We start from the raw sequence: 15,260 nt of genomic DNA on the forward strand, positions 1-15,260 counted from the left end.
CACAAGCCCTGAGCCATGGCCAGGCCCCCAGGGCCACCAAGGTCCCTGGGGCAGGGGCCACCATCCCATCCCCTCCCATCCCCTCCCCTCCCATCCCACCCCACATCCTCCATCACTCCTTCTGTACCATTTGAAAGAAAAGCCCCTTTTTTCTTTAGCGTTGAATTTCTCTGCAATATTGCAATTGCCGCGTTTGCGCGGCGTGGAGGGGGTGAATCACTGACTCTCCCCCTTGGCCTTGGGGAAGAAAAGCACCGCGATCGGAGCCACCGGCAGAAAGGGGAGAGGGGGATGCCGTCACCCAGTGCAGTCTCACCCCGGGTTGCCGCACCCCACACCGGGGCAGCCCCGGCTCCCCTCCCTCCCACCCGCCGCTTCTGCTGGGCTGGTGCAGAAGGAGGGAGGGAGAAAAAGCCAGATTTCAGGTGGAAGCCTACCTGCCGGCCGCGTCCGCTGTCCTTCAGCCTGCCAGGAGCTGTGCCAGAGCCTCTCGCCTCCGTGGATGAGACCAGGGAGGGCTGAACACGCCGTGCAACAGCTGGGAGAGGGGCTGTGCCGGCGGCAGTGCTCGGTGCCGCTCCAGGACCCCCCAGGTGAGGCTGGAGGGAGCAGCACCGGCCCCAGCTGCGGTGACACGGGACCGTGGTGCCACCGGGACCACGGCGGCCCTGGGAGCGAGAGCCGACCCCAAAGGGGTGCACTGGCAACAAGCACCCGCCTGCCTCCTTGGCTGCTTTTATGTGGGGTGGAAAGGCATGACCCAGAGGGATCTGTTACACATTAATGACGCATATTAGAGACTATTGTATTCTCCAGCAGTATCTGCTAATGTACTGTAATTGGTACTGATGAAGAAATGTTAATGCCACAGTATTAATTCATGCTAGATTAAAATTTAATTTGAATTATCTGCACCATCGTGTGTCAAGCTGTCTGCATTCCTCGGCTGCACCGCACGTTGGCTCTGTGCAGCCCTAAAGCGCGTCACCTCAACGCTCCCTGGCAAAGTGGTGGGCACCGGGGCAGGCAGATGCCCAGGATGGGGACAGGCACGGCAGGACCTCAGCCAGTCCTCGCCGCTGAGACGCAGCGGTGGTCCCTTATTGCCTCACTGCCACCGAGACAGCACCGATGGCTGAGGACTCGCCAGCCGCGCAGGTAGGTGCCAGCTGCAGCGCCGAGGGGAACAAAGCTCCCAGGAAAAACCGCCGGCTGCTTCCAAGCAGCCCCACTGGGAAAACATTTTCCTCCACTTTTCCCACCTGCTTCCCCTCCCTTGCCCCTGCCGCGCTCCTCTGCTGCCGGCAGCCCCGTGCCCTGCTGCCGCTGAAGAACCAGGGACTTCATGGCACTCAGGGGAGCTGCAGCTCTCCGGGGCTCAGTGGGACCAAGGACGCTCCATGCCCGAGCGCTCCAGGACATCCCTCTGCAAACGTACCTTGTCCAGGCGGTGCCACAAATGCTCCCCCCAGTGCTCCGCCAGCTCCTGCGGCGAGGAGGGGACTGGCAAAACTGGGGCAGGAAAAGGGGAGAAAAACCAAAGGGCTTTGGAAAAAAAGCCGAAAGAAGCACACAAAGGGAGGAAGAAGAAAAGCAGAGTGAGAGCTTGATCCCATGTTACCTGGAGGAGCCCTGAGGCTCCGGAGCCATCCCTCCTGCAGAAACGCCTCGACAGGATCGTGGCAGCGTCTGGCAATGCCAGCGGTGGGTCCCGGCTGCCGCAGCCACCCTCAGCATGTCCTACCTGCGTCAGGCATCTGCCGGGGTCCCCTCCTCCTGTCCCGTTTCCACTCCAGTTTTTGGTACCAAGGTTTTGCTCGTGAGCAGAGAAGCCCCGAGCTGTGTCCGTGCACCCCGGGGGGCAGTTACAGACTCAGTGGCCCACAGAGGGACGGGGAATCGGGACTGTGTGTGCCAGGCGGCACAGAGACTGACCCTCCCCACCATGATTAACCTGTGCTTATTTCTAGACAGGGTTGTGAACGGCTCTCCCAGGCTGAGCAGGTCTCTCCTCCCACACAGGTCTAACTCAGGCAGGGTAGGACCCTGCAAAGATTTCTGGCGGAGAAGAAGAATCACCTTCCAGCCGTTCTTTTCCTCACCTCGAAAACTCACCTGGAAACGCCTTGAGGACAGATCTTCTCAAAAAAGCCGATGACTTTTGGAACGGAATCGCAGCAACCCCCAGCCCTGCGGCCGCTGCTTGAGCCAAGTGGAGGGGAGACAGAACCCCCCCCATCACCCTCTCCCCCCGCTCCCTTTGCCCCTCTGAGCCCCAGGCGCCCCTGCCACAAGGGTGGCAAACATGGTGTTGGCGTCAAAACGAATCCCAGCAAAGCTCTGGATAGCGGTTCACGGGCTGTGAAGCTGCTCAAGGGACAAGAGGAGCACCTGTGGCCAGGCAGGACCTCCTCTAAATAACGCAACAAGCCCAGCCGTGAGCCGCGCTCAGCACCGTGGCTCAGGGGGTGCTTTTAAAGAGAGTCACTCCTTGGTGAGCTGGAGCGATACCCCAGCTGCGCCCACGCGATGGGAGCAGGATGACGACCCCAGCAGCCCTACCTGCCGCTGCTCCCCGTCCCGCCGAACACCCGCTTCCCCGAGTCAGGACGGGTCCTGGGTGGTGGGTGTCCCTCTGTGGGTGTCAGGCTGAGCCGGTCATCGGTGGCGGTGGCAAGGCCACGCTGGCTGGTGGCTCCGTAGCAGTGCCCGGGGTGCCCACCGGACTCGTCGCCCGCTGGCTCCCCACCCCGCTTTTATGGCCACGGAGTCTCCTCCTGCAGCGGGGCCCGGCTGCGTTCAGCGCCGCGGAGCCAATCGGGGCGAGGGAAGCTGTGAATAATCAGCCCCGCAGCATCCTCGCCACCTCCCGAGCAGGCTCTCCCGCCGTGCCGGGGCCTCCCTGCAGCCCCCTGGCCACCCTGGGGACCGGGGTGCACATCCCGCCGCTGCACCATCACCGACTGCATCCCTCGGGAACCCCCGACAGCTGCGGTCCGCGGGGACAAAATGCTTGCCCCAAACACGGGAGGTGGCAGCGCACTAGGATGGGGTCCATATCCCCCCCAGCTGCGTGCCGGAGGAGTTTGGCTGCTGGGGGTGTGAATGTCCCCTGGGCACCAAATTCAAATCCTGCTCAAGAAGGAAGGGGGGGGGGGTGTGTGGTGAAGCCCCGACCCCCCCACCCCGCTCCCCAGGCTGGGGAGAGGCACCGTCCTCGTGCCGATGCCGGGGAGATCAATGAGCAAGAGGGTCTTCACACCCCAGGAAAGGCTGGTCCCCCCCCCAACCCACCCAGCCTGGCTGCGGTTGGGCAGCAAAGCCCTCGCAGGGAAACCCCCCCACCTCCACACCGAAGGGGCTCGGATCCATCAGACTTCCCCCCCCTACCCTCTCCCCGTCCCCCCTCCTCCTTGAGGACAAACTTAAAGAGCTGAGCCAAAGGGGCAGGGGAGCGGGGTGGGGGGGCAGAGACTCCCCCCACCCTCCCCATTCAGCCCTGAGTCCTGTTCACACATTTCCAAGCCCGATTTGGGGGTGAAAGGGTGCAGCGCTGGGAAATGCCAGCGCACCCCCCCCCGAGCCCACGCACCACCGTCCCCCTGCACCGTGTCCCAACAGAGGTGCGGGGCTGGGGGGGTCCGGGGCACAGACCCCTCGGGGTCAGGCCAGCCTGTCCCATCCCCTGCAGCCCCGGTGGGTGACAGCGCATCCCACACGCTGCCGGCAGCGCAGCCCGTCCTCTCGTCTTGAAGACGGAGCTATTTTTATCGGAGCTCAAGAGGGATGTTTCCCAGCAACCTGCCTTTCTCCCCGGCTCGAACACCAGCTGCCGGACCCGGTGCCCCCCGCTCAGCCCTCCCAGTGCCGGCGAGGGGCACGGGGGCCATTGGCATGGCCGGGACCCTCCACGGGGCACCCAGCAGACGCAACAGGGCAAGCAGGGCAGCCTGTGCCAGCTGCCTGTGGTCCCCCGTCCCCAAGGTTGGTGGCCGCCTCCACTAGCACCCACATTTGGGGTGCCAGGCTCTGCTCCCCGGAAAGCTCGTGGGACCCCACGGCTTTTGCTCGGAGGTGGATTTTGGCTCACCTGGGCTGGGGCTGCACGGGCACGGAGGGACTGAGGGAGCGGGGCTGAGGAGAGGGCAGGGCATCCTGCATCTCCCCAGGGCCAACGAAGGAGATGTCTCCTGCGGGACCCATCCAGGAGGCAGCAGTGCTGTGGCAAGGGGGGACGGAGGCTCAGGCCCCGTGGGGGCACAGGCAGAGGACAGCCATGGCCCCCCCTCACTGCGGTGTGCTGGGCTGTGCAGGCACAGAACAAAGCCGAGGAGAACAAAACGAAGCTGCAAACCACCACAGATGCTGCAGGCATCCCCTGGGCAGGTTTAACCCTTGCTGCCGGCACCAGCAGTCCTGTGGGCACCTCAGACTCAGTGGGGAGGAGCATTTCTTACACCAAAACCATTCTTTCTATCAAATAGCCCTCCCAAACCCTGAAGTCCATCCCTAAAGCCCGACCTCCCTGGTTCAACCTGCTGTCATGCAGGCAAATGGCTCCGTCCAGGAGCCGTGACATGTCTCCAGGTGAGAGCAACGGCATCGCCCCAAAGGCCGGTGCCTGCCCGGGGGACACGGGGCACCGAGAGGAGTGGGGTGGCCAAGGCTGTCGTCAGCTCCCCACCCCAAAAGCAGACCTGCTTGCAGCACCCCCCTGGAGCCCAACGGCCCGGGGTGCAGCTGCCTCCCCGTGCAGGGTAATTGCACCGGAGGGAGATGTGCTTCTGGAGACAGAACAAACCCCACAGGCACAGAGAAAAAAAGTCGTTTGTAATAAGGTTCCTTCCTCGGGGCTGATTCTTTTTGCTCTGGGAGGGAGGTCGAGATACTCCTGTCCCTGGAGCAGAGTCGTCTTATTTTCAATATGTGCCACAGATGTGCTGAGCCAGGTGAGAAGGTCATCCTGGGGCTGGTCACAGTCCAAGCAGGCACGGGGGGGGGGGGGGGGGGGGTGACAGCGTCCCCCCCGGGAGAGGAGCTGGGAGCGAGCCCACCCACCAGCAACTTTAATTAATATTCATCTGCCGTTTCCTAATGGGAAACTGTCTCTGAGTCACACTGACATTTCCCTGGGACAATGGTAATTAAGCACCTGGGTAAGAGAAATGTGCAGTAATAGAAAAGTTAAGTTTTCTTAACTACATAAGTGAAAAGCAGGTTTGGCGAGGAGGGGAACGAGCGTGCGTACCAGGCTCCCGCGAAAGCAAGTGGGAGTTAATGGCAGATAACGTCACCCGCGACAGTGGCACAGCTCTGCCCTGACGCCCCCAGCCCGGACACGGCACCTCCGGCTCTGCTGCCATGAGGGTGTCCCGCTCCCTGTCCTGAGATGGGGATAAGTTGTCCCCACAGGCAGGACGAGCTCTGCCGGCCACCTGGGCTGTCCTCAAGCAGTGGGACCGTAACTCAGTGCTGCCAGCGGGAGCATCCCATGTTAAGGCAGTTACTCCTCTGTGGTTCCTCCAGCACCATCAGCTTTACCCTATTCAGTGGGACAGGGCTTTTTCAGAAAATCCTAAAATACTCAGTCTCCCACCCGGCCCTAAAGTGACACCACGCTGCTGCGGGCAGGGCAGGAGGTGGCTTTTTCGCAGGCAGATGTGGGCATGGGGCAGAGAGAGCTGCCTGCAGCTGCTGGCCTGAGGGTTGAGGGATGCGCTGGATCCATTTCATGGGTCATGAGTGACCCCGACAGCTCCGTGGGGAGAATTTGGGGGGGGTTAAGCTCAGGGGTCCACTCCCAACCACCCGCAGGAGCCGTGCAACCTCTGATTGACCATGATAGCACTGGAGTGAACCTCCGGTGGCTGAATCCACACGATCTGGAAGCAGATGCCAGGCGGGCAGCGCGGAGCACGGGGAGGTCACTGCTGTGGGGGATGCGGCAGTGGGCACAACAGCAGCGTGGGACCGGGAGCCGATTCAGCCCCTGTCTGCGTGACACAGAGGTGGATCACCGTGCAGCCCAGGCAGGCACACGTGCGGGCACTCGGTGACCTCCCTGCGTGGGCAGGAGCACAAGTGGCTACTCGACACCTGTAGAAAAAGCAAAGCCCATGTAAACACAGCAAGTCACGCTGCTGCCATTGTCCCTGCTGCCGGCACACGCCACACCAGGCTGCCGAGTGGCACTGGGAGCATGGGGCTGCGGCATGGCCCCCTCATCCCCCGGCCCAGGAGGTGAAGTGGCTCCATTTAAAAGCAAATCGAGTTCATACTACTTACAGGAGCTGCAGCCCGCACCGCGTCGCCGTGCTGCTGAGGGTCAGCCCCGCTGTGGGAGCCATCACCCGCCCCACACGCTGGGCCCTGGGTGCTGGTGGCTCCGGGGGTCTCAATCCCGTCCTGGGGGAGGGGACACCAGCATGATGCAGCCCGGAGCTGCTGTGGGCTGCGTGATCGGAAAGGCACATGCCTCAGAAATGAGTCAAGAAACCAGTAATTTTTCAAGCTCTTCTGAAAACTGGCTCTGCAGGCGCTTTCCTTGACCGTCGGCAGAGTGCCTGCCACAAACGTCACCCGTGCAGGGGGCAGGAAAACGCAGGGAGAAGCGGCTGGAAAAAAACCTATTATGGGGTTTTATCACCATTCTCCCCCCTCCCAGCCAACAGGGAGCCATATGGCAGCGTGTGGAGCCCCAAAACACCGGGGCCACCAGCTGCCCACCCCCAGCAGCACCAGGCCCCGGCAGCCCAGTGCCAGGATTAGCCCCCCCCCCCCCACCGCCCAGGGTGGACGGATGCTCGTGAAGTCCCCAGCCGGGGGGTCGAAGAGTAGTTTGGGGACAGTGTGTGGGACAGGGACGCCTGCGTGGGGACACAGCCACACCACCTGCAGGATAGATGCGGCCAAACCAGCCCCACGGGGAGCCAGGACCCAAATCACAGGGGACACGGCCATCCTGGGGGGACATACCGCAGCCCCCGGGGGCTCCCACCCGGCCCCCGTCGCCCCTCAGGATCCCGACACACAGCAGTCGCGGTGCCCCACGTTTGGTGACCCATTTCCCATCCCACGGGCGACCCCCCCCGGGATCTCAGCAACTTTCCTGGGAACTTCCAGCTGGAACCCCCCGGTGAGACCCGGGGGCGGGGGGTGTCGCAGCGTCCCCGGCAGAGTGAGTGCAGCGCCCGGGATGGACCCCCGAACGCCGCCGGTGCTCTCAAACCGCCCCCGAGCCCCGAGGCCCGCACCCCCCCTTCCCGGTGCGGCTGCGCAGCCCCGGTGCACCGACCCCCTGGCACGGCACAGCCGCCGCCAAGGCACCGGCTGCCTTCTCCCGTTGCACGGCCCCCGGGGCACCACCCCCCGCCGGTGCACCGACCGTCCCGGTGCGGTGGGGTGGTGAGGGGGTGGGGGTGGGGCGGATCATCCCCGCCGTTACATAAGGGGTTACGTCAGGGCGCGCGGCCCCGCTCTTATCCCGCCCCGCCCGTTCACGCCGCCGCCGCCGCGCAGCGCCCGGTCCGGAGCCCCCGCCTCCACCGCGCCCCAGGTGAGCGCCGTGAGCCGGGACCGCGCCGCGCCGCCTCCGCTAAGCCGTGACGTGTCCGGCGGAGAGGGGACGGGTCAGACCGGGCCCAGCCGGGGCGGCGGCGGCACATCGCGGCCGCCCGGATGACCGCCCTGTTTACACCGGGGCGGCGCGTACCACGCCGTCGGCGGGGGGGAGGGGGGGCGTGGGGGCCAGCCGCCGCGCTGACACCCACCCCCCCCACCGCGCTGAGGCGCCCCGGCGGCACGGCTCCCCGGCTACCGGGTAGGAGCTGAGAGAACCGAACCGCCGCCTCATCCACCCGCCCCGCCGCTGGGGGGAGGCCGGCGCCCGCCGCGGCGCCCTCTGCCTTCCCCCCTCCACCCCCCCGCTACCTTCGTGGTTCATCCCGCCCCGCCGTGATTGGCCGAACGCTTAAAGGGGCAGGCAGGGCGCGCTTTTCCGCCCTCCGACGCGGCGGCGCGTGCCCCCTCGCCCGCGCGGCGCTCCCCGGCTCCGCGCTCCGCGGGGCGGGCGGGGGGGGGGGGCGGCGGGCGGCGGCGGCGGCGGCGGGCGCCATGGAGCCGGCGGACGGCGGCCGCCGCGGGACACAAAGGGCGACGCGGCGGCGGGCGGCGCGGCGGGGCCCTATGGTGGCGGCGGGGCCCGGCCCGGTTATCGGTGGTGGTGGTGGTAGCGACGGCGACGGGGCTCCGCGGTACAGCCTGCTGGCCGAGATCGGCCGCGGGGCCTACGGCGTGGTGTACGAGGCGGTGTCGGGCCGTAGCGGCGCCCGCTTGGCGGTGAAACGGATTCGTTGCGACGCCCCCGAGAACGTAGAGCTGGCGCTGGCGGAGTTCTGGGCCCTGACCAGCCTCCGGCGGCAGCACCCCAATGTGGTGCGCTTCGAGGAGTGCGTCCTGCAGCGGCACGGCCTGGGGCAGCGCATGAGCCACGGCAACAAGCGCAGCCAGCTCTACCTGCGCCTCGTCGAGACCTCCCTCAAAGGTACCCGGCACCCCCCCCCCCTCCCCGGGCCACCCCCCCCAGCGTCATCCTCCCTTGATGCCCCTCACCCCCAGGGGCCTCCTGCCCGCCCCGATATCGTTCCCCCCCCAGGAGGACCCTGGGTCTGACACACACACACACACCCCCCGCTGTCATTGATGTTCCCATACCAGGTAACCTCTGGGATATACCCCTGGTGCTGCCTGCCTTCCCCCAGGGCACCCCCACCCTGGGCAACCCCCTTGACCCTCCCCCAGCATCACCCCATTGTTCAAATCCCTCCTTGGCATCACCTGCCCTCAGAGGAGCACTCAATGTCCCCCCCCTACCTCTCACAACACTCCTCCCTCCATCTTAACTCACCACTTTTTGCAGTTTAACCATCTCTGGGCTCCCCCCACTGCACCCCTGGTTGTTCCAGTCTCCTCTGTCACCCCTGCCAGCCCTGGGGTCCCTCTGCACTGCAGTGGTACCTGCCCCAGGCGTGCTCCCTGCTGCTCCCATCACCCTCCTTGTCCTGTCCCTGCAGGGCTCTCCCACAGCGTCCCTCTGCTGCCCCAGCACCCCTCTTTGCTGCCACCCACTCCAAGCACCCTCCAGGGATCCCTGCACAGTATCACCGGGCCTGGGCCCTGTGTGTCCCCTCCACTCTCTCCCCTTCCTCTGTGTGCTGCTCCCAGGGACACCCTTCCCCTCCCCGTGGGGTCCCTCCCTGCGTCCTGCACCTCTGCAGCACCCCAGCCCTGTGCCCCTCCTCTTGAGGGACCCCATTGTCACCTGCAGGCTCAGACCCAGCCCTGGGGAGCATCCCTGTGTGCTGCCTGCAGCCCTCCCCTGCACCCCTCTGCCAGCACTTTCCTCCTCCATTATACCCCCCCGGGGGCTCCCTCTGTTACCCTGACCTGTGCCACAGCCCATGCATGTCCCTTGGGGAGTTTCACCTGTCTTTGCCCTGGTCACGCCAAGGGGACATCTCTGCCTGATGCAGTCCCATCTCTTCTGAGCAGCCCAAGGCTGCAGCCTGTTACAGTGCCCTGCCTGTTTGCTCGAGGTCTTACAGCTTTGGGACCGTTCTTTGTGCTCTCCTGTCCCTGTGTTGCCCCCTCCCCCCCCAGTGCTGGCTCTATGGGGATAGCCCTGGAGGCACCAGTGCCTGTAGCCTGGGGTGACACCCCCTTCTTCCCCTGGGGTCCCTCAGCAGCATCATGGAGCTGTCAGGGGTCACCTTCTTCTGCCACAGTCAATGACTGTGATGGTGACATCTCCAAAATGCTCCCTCCCTCCCTCTGCTCTCTTGGCCGCTTGTCAGACCCAGCTCTGCCAATGTGCAGTGAAGATGTGGAAAAATACCAGAGCCCTGTATCCTCGATGCCCCCGTGCCCCCCAGCCTGCCGCAGCCAGAGCCAGCTCACCCCAACCCCTCCCTTCCCCTGACCTGTGTGCCAGGACTCCCCAGCTCTCCTTGGGGAGCTCAGTCTCCCCATTCTCCCCCAGTGGAGGAGGCAGCCTCCAAAGCCTGTGCCGGGCACGGACTTCACACAAGGCTGCCGAAACCTGAGCAAACCTCTGGCTCTCAGATTGCCCCTGTCCCCTCTGCACTCCTGAGGGGACATGTCCAGACCTGATCCTGCTCTCCCTTCAGACTCCACACACAACCATCCAAGGGAGCCTCCCCAAGAAGGGCAGTGTCCTAATTTCTGTATAGCCTGGGTGCTTCCTTCGTGTGCTCTCGTGGGCATGATTCCCTGGGAGAGGAGCCAGCTCTTCCCTTCGGGTGCGTGTCCAGCCGTAGCAAGTCAAGCTTTCTGGCAGATATGGGGGTTTCCTGCCCTGCCCTTTGTCATCTTACACACCCCAAGAAGAGGTGGCACGGCCTGGGGAAAGCTCTTGGGTAGCTATAGGTGCGCTCTGTCTCTAGGTGGGGAGAGAGCTCCCCGACTTCCCTGCCGTGGGGAGGGCTTTGCTTGCCCCAGTCCTGCTGCAGCCCTCTGAAGAGGGGAGCAGAGTTGGGCTTTTCATCCTGAGGCCGAAGAGCAGCAGTTTCACTCCTCAAACCAGTGTGCATTCTCCCCTCCATCCACCTTCCCCCTGACTGCTCTCTGGGCTGTGTTGTGCTGGCCACAGGCTCGGGCAGAGGCTGTGCTCGCTGCCTTCCCAAGCTTTGGGTCTGATAAGGCACTGATAAATTTTTTCGAAACAAAAGCTAGAGCTACATGAGCCTCCCAGGTCCGCTGGCTCTCCTTCCCTGTCTGCAGTGCATGGAGCCACTGGGCTTGTTGCTCCAGCCGAGGTAGCCAGCACGTAGCTGTGCTGCCGTGCCATTCTGCACGACCGCAGCTGGGCTATTTACGGGGCTGCACAGATGCTGTGCCAACGCGCCGGGGCTCAGGGCACGGGGGGCGGATTAGTCGGAGACTTTCTGAATTGGGAGCACAACTGTCGGGATACTGGGTGATGTCGGGTCTCAGCTACAGTGCGGAGCCTGAACCTTCATCATTTTAATGAGATGTGGAATAATAAATTTAAGGGCAGAGTATAAAAAGGAAGCTGAAAGCCCAGCGCTGAGCCTGGAAGAGAGGCATGTACTTGAGCAATGTGCCTGATGCCCCGATACACGGACACCTTTGGGGCTTGTGCACAGCCACGTGCCCCTCTTGTTGTTCCTAACCCACAGCAGAGATAGAGCTGCCTTAAGTGAACCTGTATAGGGTGCCGCTTCCTAGCGTGTCACCCGTGGGGCCACTGATTCGCTACCGGTGCTCAACCACGCTCGGAGGCTGTCCATGGGTGTTACCATCAGTCCAAGCACCCGGGCTTCATGCTGCTGGTTCTCATATCTCTGGCACAGCCTCTTTGCACAGAGGGAGTCGGAGGTTACACGTGGCAGTGGGATGCTGGTTCTGCTGTCATTAGATTTTTTTTTTTTTTTTTTTTTTCCCCCCCCAGTGATGGTAAGCAAATTAGCAAACTGTTAATGAGCTCCCAGGATAGGTGATGGGAGAGCTGCTGGAGGTTCAGAGAGGTTAGCGTGTGCCGTCCTGTGTTTGGGCAGGGAGCACATGGGGATGCTCGCTTCCTGATGGAGAACAGGTCTGGCCTGTCATCTGCATCTCTTCAGCTCTTGGCTGCTTGACTTCAGTTTGCGAACATCTCATCTTTAGGAAGCGGCTTGCCAGCTCTTTATGTTTAAAGCTGTTTGTTTTGAAGGCAGGAAGATGATTTAACAACTAAAACACTTTCAGATTATAGAAAGAAAATGAGGAAATATTACTCTTGGCTTAAGCCTCTCCTAGCAGCACTCCACCCAAAGCGAGGTGCGTGGTGCGAGCAGCTACCGCTGGCTCAGCGGTGTCTTCCCTGTGCCTGCTGACATCCAGGGGCCAATTTTTAAATTGGAGGCTTCATTATGCTAAAATCAAACCTTGGCTTGCTGGTGCCAGCAGGTCCTTGCTGCTGACAAGCCGGTGTTTGAGCCGATTCCCTGTGGGAAGGGGGCTGTCGGCAGCGCTGCCGTGTGAATGCTCTCGCCCTCCCACCTGCGTGCCCTGGCTTGGTGCTTCAGGCCACGTGTGGGCACGGGGTGCTGCTGTGGTCCCTGACATGGTGCAGTTCCTGGCTGAGAAAAGCCAAACCCTCCTACTCCCCGTGTCGGGGCTGCATGGATGCTGAGGGGACCGGGAAGGCAAAGCCCTGTGCCCCGCTGCGCTGGGGTTTAGCAATCCAAAGTGGCAGCGGTGGTGTGAGCTGGGGCTGTCCTGGCTGTGCAAAGGTCTCTGCTCCCGGGACGAGTGGGCTCTGCTTCCGTTTCCGTGCTGTCACACTAGTCGCACCAAAGGCTGGCTCGCACCAGAGAAGCTGCTTTTCCTCCTTGATGTTTCGATCTCCAGAGCCAAGCTGTCCTGCTCCCAGTTGGCCTTTGGGCTCACATGCTGAGTCCCCCTTCGGCGCTTCAGGTGTCTCATTTGGCCCCTCAAAGTGCACCCAGTGCCCCATGTCTCCATCCTGTTCACGGTCTCTCCCATCCCCCAGACCTAACCTTCATCTTCTGCTGAGGGCAGGGAGGTGCAGCCAAATCTTTCTGTTGTGCAGACTTTCATTTCCATAGCAGTAGCCATGGATACAGACTGTTTGTGCAAATAACCAATATTCCCACCCACACCGATTACTGGCCATCGCAGGCACAGGCGCCGGGCAGCCCAGGGCTTGGTGTCCATGGCAGTCGTTGGCTTTACCTGCTGCTGGAAGTTTGCTTTCCCAGATGCTCTCTAGGGCTTTGCTACAACAAAACCCAACTTTGTTAAATGGGTGGAGTTATTTAACTGCTTTCAAAACACTTGGATTCGTCTGTGTGACTTGTTAACTGTGGCAGAAGTGAGTGGTGTCCTCCAGCTTCTCCTTTATGGTGCTTGAAGGTTAAAAAAAAAAACCCCAAAAACTAGTTTCTAGAGCAAAACGATGCCCTGGTTGTGTGTGCAGGCTCTGCCTGTCACCTGGGTGCTCTGTGCAGGTGATTTGCATCCCGCATGCAGGATGCAGCAGGTTTTGCATCCTGGCATCAGCTAACAGGGCTGGGTCTGCTGCCGGCGCTCACCAGGGCATCTTGGCGTCGCGTCGCCAAGGATCCTATCGCTGTTAGCTGATACGATGCTGTTGCATTTCTGCACGTGTCTGGTTTTATGCGCAAGAGAGCGATATGCCTTGGCAGGGGGGTTGTGGAGTAAAACCTAGATGCAATGAATTGGACCTGAGATGCTCTGAGCTTGAAGAGCTCAATGAGATGTCTGGTGAAGGAGGAAGCTGTTAGGAGCATAATATTAAGTAGCAGCACTAACGAGCGAGGCAACAGTTATATTCATAAGTGTCGCTGAGATTGCACTTAAACGTTTCCTACTTGGGCCTCCAATTTCTTCTCTTTAAAGACTTGTTGGCACTTAAGGAAAGCTGTATGAAGTGGCAGAGCTCCCCTAGCACAAACACAACACTTAAACGCACAAATTTTAGCCTAAGAGGAGTCAGCATGCTGCAAAGCAGCGACACTGGTGTGACTGCTATTAGCAAGGCTGCACTGGCACAGCGTTAAGGGGTGTGATTTACTCCCCGCTTGCAGTTCTACTAGTAAAGCGTAAGGTATAAGCCAGACTTTGCATCCTGCGGCAGAGCTCAGGTGGGAGAGCTGGCATTCATGTAGAACTGTTTGGTTTGTTTTTTTTTCCACGTAGACTTGCTGCTAATTGTGCTTATAGTGTCTGCTGCTTTGGCTTTCAGAGCCTGGGGAGAATTGTCTGACGGTAGCGCAGGAAAATAACCCTCCACTTCCAAGTTCCCTGCAAGCACCCAAGAAGATGTCTGCTCGGTCTCACTCGCAACGCCTGCACTTTGCTGCCAGCAGGTCCCTGAGCGGGCTCCCAGGCACTGGGCTCAGATAAACGTGGTGCTGGTGTGTGACACTCAACAGGATCCTAAAGCACTTGAAGCCACAGCAGTGCCAGCATCACTGCTGGTACCCCATGGTGCGATGGGTCCCGGTCACATTCTTAAGGCCTTTACTGTCCGCATAAACCATACCCCTTCTTTGCCCGTGCTGAGTTAGTGTGGACATTCTGTAACGTGTCTGAAAAACCCACTCTTTCTTTTGTCCTTTTTGGTTAGGTGAGAGGATCCTGGGCTACGCGGAGGAGCCTTGCTATCTCTGGTTCGTCATGGAGTTCTGTGAGGGGGGAGACCTCAACCAGTATGTGCTCTCACGAAGACCCGACCCAGCGACAAACAAGAGCTTCATGCTGCAGCTGACCAGCGCCATTGCCTTCCTGCACAAGAACCATATTGTCCACCGGGACCTGAAACCAGACAACATCCTGATAACCGAGAAGTCTGGCACCCCGGTTCTCAAGGTGGCCGACTTCGGGCTGAGTAAAGTCTGCGCGGGCCTGACTGCTCGGGGCAAGGAGGGTGCGCATGAGAACAAAAATGTGAATGTGAACAAGTACTGGCTGTCTTCGGCTTGCGGCTCCGATTTCTACATGGCGCCCGAAGTCTGGGAGGGACACTACACCGCCAAGGCTGACATCTTCGCCCTCGGCATCATCATCTGGGCCATGATTGAGAGGATAACTTTCATCGACGCGGAGACCAAGAAGGAGCTGCTGGGGACCTACATCAAACAGGGGACTGAGATTGTGCCTGTTGGGGAAGCGCTGCTAGAAAACCCAAAGATGGAGCTGCACATCCCTCAGAAACGCAGGACTTCCATGTCTGAGGGGATCAAGCAGCTCTTGAAAGACATGTTGGCTGCTAACCCACAGGATCGACCTGATGCCTTTGAGCTTGAAACCAGAATGGACCAGGTTACATGTGCTGCTTAAATTCAGGGCAGGGCACTGCTGTGCTTTACCGCTGGTAAGTGATCTGCAGTTTTTGTATTATTCTGCCTGCTGTACCAGCCTGATAACGCACTTTGTAATGACACAAAGGAGTCTTTTATGTTCCCAGAGCTATTTCTATAGTGATTCATCAGAACACTGCTTCGTAATTTTTATTTTTGCAGTAGACTAGGTGGAAAAAAAAGTAGAGGTGGGAAACAGAATTAGCAGCTGCAGGTCCTGCTGCTGCCCAAAGCCCCAGCAGAACTGGCAGGGCTGGGCAGGAGCCCTGCTCCTCCGAGGTCCTGGCCAGTGGCTGAGACAGGCTGGTGCATGGTGGAGAGACCCACGAGCACCCT

The 15,260-nt window shown here is 61.1% G+C and overlaps 1 protein-coding gene across 1 annotated transcript; it reads left to right on the forward strand.

Moving 5' to 3' along the window:
• Nucleotides 1-8,097: 8,097 nt before the first annotated feature.
• Nucleotides 8,098-14,904, forward strand: STK35 (serine/threonine kinase 35; the record flags this gene model as incomplete). The annotated part of the gene is made up of 2 exons (XM_082491003.1): nucleotides 8,098-8,542; nucleotides 14,192-14,904. The coding sequence occupies exons 1-2, from the start codon at nucleotides 8,113-8,115 to the stop codon at nucleotides 14,902-14,904; spliced, it is 1,143 nt and encodes a 380-aa protein (XP_082347129.1). The 5' UTR covers nucleotides 8,098-8,112.
• Nucleotides 14,905-15,260: the final 356 nt, after the last annotated feature.

The sequence above is a fragment of the Vanellus vanellus genome, assembly GCF_965231255.1.
Source record: "Vanellus vanellus genome assembly, chromosome: 15".
Classification (NCBI taxonomy): Eukaryota; Metazoa; Chordata; class Aves; order Charadriiformes; family Charadriidae; genus Vanellus; species Vanellus vanellus.